Consider the following 6,000-nt stretch of genomic DNA (forward strand, 5'->3'; position numbering starts at 1 on the left):
CTGTAGGTGCTATGGGGTCTATTGGACGCAAACCCGCCACAGACTTCTATTCAAAATTTTCTTTGGCCCCCCTACCTTTTTTTTAATAGAAAGAGATAAAACTTTTTTTTTAAATCACTTTTTTATCCAGAAATTAAGTTTTAAATAAGGTGGAAAATAGTGTTCTGATTTAATTATGCCACCAGTTGATTTTATTGTATTTAAACAAATATTTTAATTAAGAATGATTCTTCTTTTATTTTTTCGTTTAAGCTTCGAACGAAGGAAGAGCTCCGAACGAAGGATAGGTCAGTGGTTAGCTCGATCCACTTGCGATTAGGTCGACTGGGGTTTGAAGTCATGGTCCGCCAAAGTTCTTAGTTTTTTTCTTTTTTCTAAATATAAAACTTTTTTTTAAATCCTTATTCCCCAAAAATAACGATTTATATCAGAAGTAAAACAGTGTTCTGATCTAATCAGGCTGCCAGCTGATTTTATTGTATTTAAATAAATATTATAATGAAGATGCATCTTTCTTTTATTTTTTCGTTTAGACTTCGAACAAATGAGTCTGGATAGCCCAATAATTAGCACGCTTGAATTGCGACCAAGTGGATCGGGGTTCGATGTCCTTGTCCGCTGAAGGTCGTCTCAGTATTTTTTGTTTCTAAATAGAAAATTCTTTTTTTAATCCCTTATTTCCTAAAAATATCGTTTTATATAAGAAGGAAAACAGGGTTCTGATTTTATTACGCCGCCAGCTGATTGTTTTTGTATTTAAATAAATATTATAATGAAGATGCATTTTTTTATTTTTTTTCGTTTAGGCTTCTAATGAAGGAGCCCGGATAGCTGAGTGGTTAGTGCAATCGACTCGCGTCCGAATGGACCGAGTTTCGATACCCTGGTCCGCAGAAGTCTGCCGCAATAATTTTTTTTCAAAACATAAAACTTTTTTTTTAAATCCTTTCTTTACCAAAAATAACGATTTATATAAGACAAAAACAGTTTTCTGATTTTATTAGACCGCCAGCTGATTTTTTTGTATTTAAATAAATATTATAATTAAGATGAATTTTTCCTTTTCTTTCGTTTAAACTCCGAACGCTGGAGCTCAGCGGTTTGCGCTTTTGGCTCGCGACCATTGTGGACCAGGGTTCGATGCCCTGGTCCGCTGAAACCCATATCAGTATTTATTTTCTAAATATAAAATTAATTTTTCTTTTAAAAAATCCCTTTTTTCCCAAAAATAACGATTTATATATGGAGGAAAACAGTGTTCTTATTTAAGTGTGCCGCCAGCTGATTTTATTGCATTTTAATATTTAGATAAATGTTATAATTAAGATGCATTTTTCTTTTATTTTTTCGTTTAAGCATAAACGGGTCTGATAACTTAGTTCAAATGTGTAAACAAATTATGGAAAATGCTGAACATTCACTTTATTGGTAATGCAATCAGTAAATTTGATTACACATAATACATAATAGTTTGTAAAACTATTATGTATTTATACATTTAAATATATATATATATATATATATATATATATATATATATATATATATATATATATATATATATATATATATATATTGATTGATTGAAATTATGTTAACTTTTTAAAAACCTTAATTTTTTGAGATATTCTGTTTCGCCATTGAGATTAGGATATCGTATTTGGTTGGAGAAAGTTAGTATGCTCAAAAATGTCGAACTTTAAGTAATCGATTTTGTAAAAAATAAATAATGTTTTTTGATTATAACAAAACAAAGCATAGAATTTCAGTCCATTGTAAATAGAGTTGAAAAAAATCCAACTTAAAGAATGCAGTTATGATAATGAAAATAACTACACCAATTTAAAAGAATTTAAATAGCTAGTTTATGAATAAAAATTTCTGGCGTTGGTTGTCGACGTGGAAGACGATCGACGTGTGTCGGTGGTGGGGTTTTATCTATGGACCTTTGTCATGCAAATCCAGTGCTTTAACCACTGAGCTACTGTCTGACCACGGATTGTATGGAAAGACAAACTTCCGTTTTACAGCCGGAAATGGACAAATCTATCATTTTTTAGCGATGCCAGTTTTTGCAGAAGCAGAGTCACATTCAAATGACCGGAGTACCGGCATCAAATATTTTTACTTCCCCCCTCCCCATTTAGATAGATTCGTCTTATCTGGACGTTTGAAAATTCCATACAATCCGTAGTTGGACAGTAAAAGGTCTTTAAGGCTGGGGGAAGGGGATTGAGTTGCGCGGTGTTTAACGTAAGCCACATTTTTATGCGTTTGGGTATTCTTCCATGAGATAGTTATGTCCTGCATAAAAATTTCTTAAATGAAATTGTGCTTGTTGTGTAAATAGAAACAGCTGTTTTTTGCAATTTTTTTAATACTGGACTTTTTTTTGAAGCTTTAGTTCATACGCAATTACCTTTCATAGATATTTTGTTGCACACAAATTTCAACATTACTTTGGTAAGTGTGAAATCATTTTTTTTACAGGTAAAAAAATAATAAAACCAAATAAATAATAACATCATGTGATTAAACATGTGTTTCTCTTCGAAGAAAGAGCAATAGTTCAACCGGAAAAGATATTCTATGGAATATTTCTTCGCAGTTTATCTCAAAAAGAAAGTCTTAGTGCATTTTCAAGTGAAGAATTTATTGCATTATGGAAATAGAAAAGATTAATGGGTTTGCATACATCAGACAGTCTTAAATCATGTAGGTGATTTCTCTCTTGCACGCAAAATAACCATTCTCAGATGACAGCCAAGAACTATTCAAATACTTCAGAACTTTAAGTACGTTTTTCTCCAAATCATCTTTTATGAATAACAGGAACAATCATCATTTGTATACAGACTCAAACTTCCCATTTATTATTTTATAAAGTATAGCGAAGTATTATGTGCTGTCAGTTCAATGCATCGTAAGGCGTTTAAAGTAAATGCATACACAAATAATAGCAATAATAGTAATAATAATAAACGGCATTTTGTTGGAGTCCTAAGACCATCAAGTATGAAAAATGATTCTAAAACTTAAAACTTTTACTTCTATGAACCCATATTGAAAAATGCACTAAAAATGTGCACTTATAGAATTACTAAACAGTTTTGGGAAATTAAACTTCATTAATCGTTGGCACTTAAAAACGCTGTTTTCTTTACAGTGGTTTATCTTCTTAACTGCAGTTGAGTCATAAAATAAAGACTACTTCAAAACATTTCCGTTAGTTTCTGTTATCGAATTATAAAAATGTTCTTTTTTTTAATAAACTTTTCTTGAGTAATAGTAGAAAATATTTCCTTCCTAATAATCTTAGTGCTTTGTTATACGTTAAAATATATATGTCTCTTGAATGTGAATTTTTTATTGGATACATTCAAAACAGATATTGAATCTAACGTTATGGTTCTCAAAGAATTTCAAACAAGTTAAAAAAATTATACCGCTCGAGTGTTTTTTTTTTTTTTTTTTTTTGTCCTTTTTCTTTCTTTCTTTTTTTTTTTTTTTTGAACAATGGTGACCTTTAATATAAAACTTTCAGTAATCGACACAACGCTAGTAGTTGACCCTTAAAAAGAAAGAAATACAATAACAAAAGAACACAAGCGCTAAAAGAGCAAAATTTGTGTCTGAGTTGAGTAACTCTTCTGAATGATAATGAGAAATATCGCATCGTTAAGTATATTTCCAACGTCATCGTGACCATCTGATCACAACACTGCGTCTTTTCCAATATTTTGGTGGGTAAGATCAAAATTTACTTACTTGAAAATCGCCCATCAACATATGACGGGAGAAATTCGCACCTATAATTGAACGAAGCAATTGCCTGTGTGGTAATATTTTGATAGTTGAAATTTTACCCCTAACTACAACGGATTAACCTTAAACTATAGGAGACAGCGTTCATTGTTGACCACTTTTTCGTTTCTTCATTCCCCTGAAATGCCAGTAATACAGTTAAGTTACCGGATCCAGTTCATCCTTGTCACAATAAAGCCTTTCCCTGCATGTCAAACATTACTGAAACATATTGTCAAATTATCATGCCGTGGTGCGAGTTTCATTGTTGATGACGTCAGTTACTGAATCGTTAGCTATTATATATATAAGGATGTGTCTTGCTAAGAGTAAGCTGAAAGGTAAACGTTGCAACACTGTAAGAAAAAGAAATGTGTAACCTTACTCCTTGGTAGCAGCATTCTGTACTTTGTGTAAGTTAACTGATAAAACTGGTGTAACGTATGAGCATTACATCTGTTTTATCAGTTAAGTTACTCCATTGCTACAGAGGCAGCTAAGCTGAAACCGCTTTTACGGATGTAAGGACACATTTGTTTTTACAATGAATTACTATTTCAAAATTTTGCATTTTTTGGAAAATTTTATATATATATATATATATATATATATATATATATATATAAAATTTTCAGTATAAGTACCATCTGCTTTTAGTTTTATCTTCGCAATTATTTAAAAGTACGCATTATTTTTTTTTTCTTCTTTTGAAATTTACCTCACGTGTTCTTACATATTTATCTACTATTGATGGGAAGTAAATAAAATGCAGCACCTTAGTATTGTTCTACAAGTAAGAACCAACGCTTTTGTATTAAAATCATCCAATTACTACTTGTTAAGGTTTCAGGGAATGAAAAATTATTATTTCATCTGTTTTTTTATGCTACGTCTTTTATTTTATTTTAACTAAAATATTATATTTTGAACTAATTAAGATTACGGTAAAGTGGCAAGTCATAACATATTCTAAAAGTTAAAATGGAACGCCTATTGATATTTAAACAAAAAAGTAAACACAAACGAAATCCACAGAGAAAATTGATGAATCTTAGACATATATTCTCACGTTGCGTGAAGAAACTTGAACAAAAGAAATAAAAACGAAAGCTTTGTGCTCTACAAGATACAGAAAGAAAAACAACGTTATAATTTCTACTTTTGAACCAGATCACAAATGTGCTTCAAGGTTTCATGGAACACCGTTTACAGTACACAAAAAATGGTTTTTGTGGTAATAAATACACTAAAAAAAGATGGCTTTACATGCAATGTCGCATGACTCTACACCCAAATGCTAACACTATTCCACATTGAATCTCCGACCATGGTCCCACTCAATTCTTACAGGTCGTGGCAATCGCTGAAATCCACGACAAAAAAGAGGGCACTACAAGGCATCCCTGTTTCCATTACTTTGCCTTTGGTTGGTGGAGGCAGAAGCTCCCTGTGCGGCGCCTCTTGCGTTCAAAATGGGCGACATCCAAACAAAAATAAACAAACTTTGAAACATTGACATTGATTGGTGGATGCATGAGCTGCAGTGATACGTTAGCATTTATTGGTTGATGCATGAACTGCAACGGTTTAACACAGAAAAGTTCAAAATTGTCAAGGCCTGTAAGCGTAACGAAAATTCAGTGGGGCCATGCTCCAACAGACGTGTCTGCAATCTGTTTCAAAATTTGAGAAAATTTTACGTTGTATCTATGAACAGGAACAGTGGACTTACCACACCATTTTCAAGACGGCAATGATCTGGAGAATCAAGGATAAGGCAGAACCCACCGACCAATGATGCATTTCTCTAGTGCTCATTAGCAATCTTCACCTGCTGGAACCTATAAGAAGTTCAAAAAATACATTGAATCTCAAATGAACATTCTTTCGTATTAGGACCATTCCACGTAAGAGCAAAAATTGTGTCGAGCTCGTGGCAGCTCTAAAGTTATTTGCCAATGAAATTACGCACATGTAAGTTTGTATGCAAAATAATCTAGTGTATAACATTTCTTAAAAATAGGTTTTAAAATAAAATATAGAGCTGAATTGTCCGGATCTAAATGTCTGATTTTATGTGGAATGGCCTATTGTTTGAGGCTTTTCGAAACTAACGCAAAAAATAATAATTAGAGAATCAGAGTACACCCAAACCAGTTTTATGCGGTCTTTTTTATGCGTTATTTTTTTTTTTTT

The 6,000-nt window shown here is 32.0% G+C and overlaps 1 protein-coding gene across 1 annotated transcript in view; it reads right to left on the bottom strand.

The window, feature by feature from the left end:
* The window catches only part of LOC129226805 (glycine receptor subunit alpha-2-like), a 62,723-nt gene extending 57,133 nt beyond the window's left edge, over nucleotides 1-5,590 (bottom strand). Inside the window, exon 1 of the mRNA XM_054861433.1 lies at nucleotides 5,537-5,590. Within this exon, the coding sequence (XP_054717408.1) occupies nucleotides 5,537-5,544 (8 nt within the window). The 5' untranslated portion in view covers nucleotides 5,545-5,590. The remainder of the gene's footprint in view (nucleotides 1-5,536) is intronic.
* Between the last annotated feature and the right edge of the window lie 410 nt (nucleotides 5,591-6,000).

This window comes from Uloborus diversus, chromosome 7 (genome assembly GCF_026930045.1).
Source record: "Uloborus diversus isolate 005 chromosome 7, Udiv.v.3.1, whole genome shotgun sequence".
Classification (NCBI taxonomy): Eukaryota; Metazoa; Arthropoda; class Arachnida; order Araneae; family Uloboridae; genus Uloborus; species Uloborus diversus.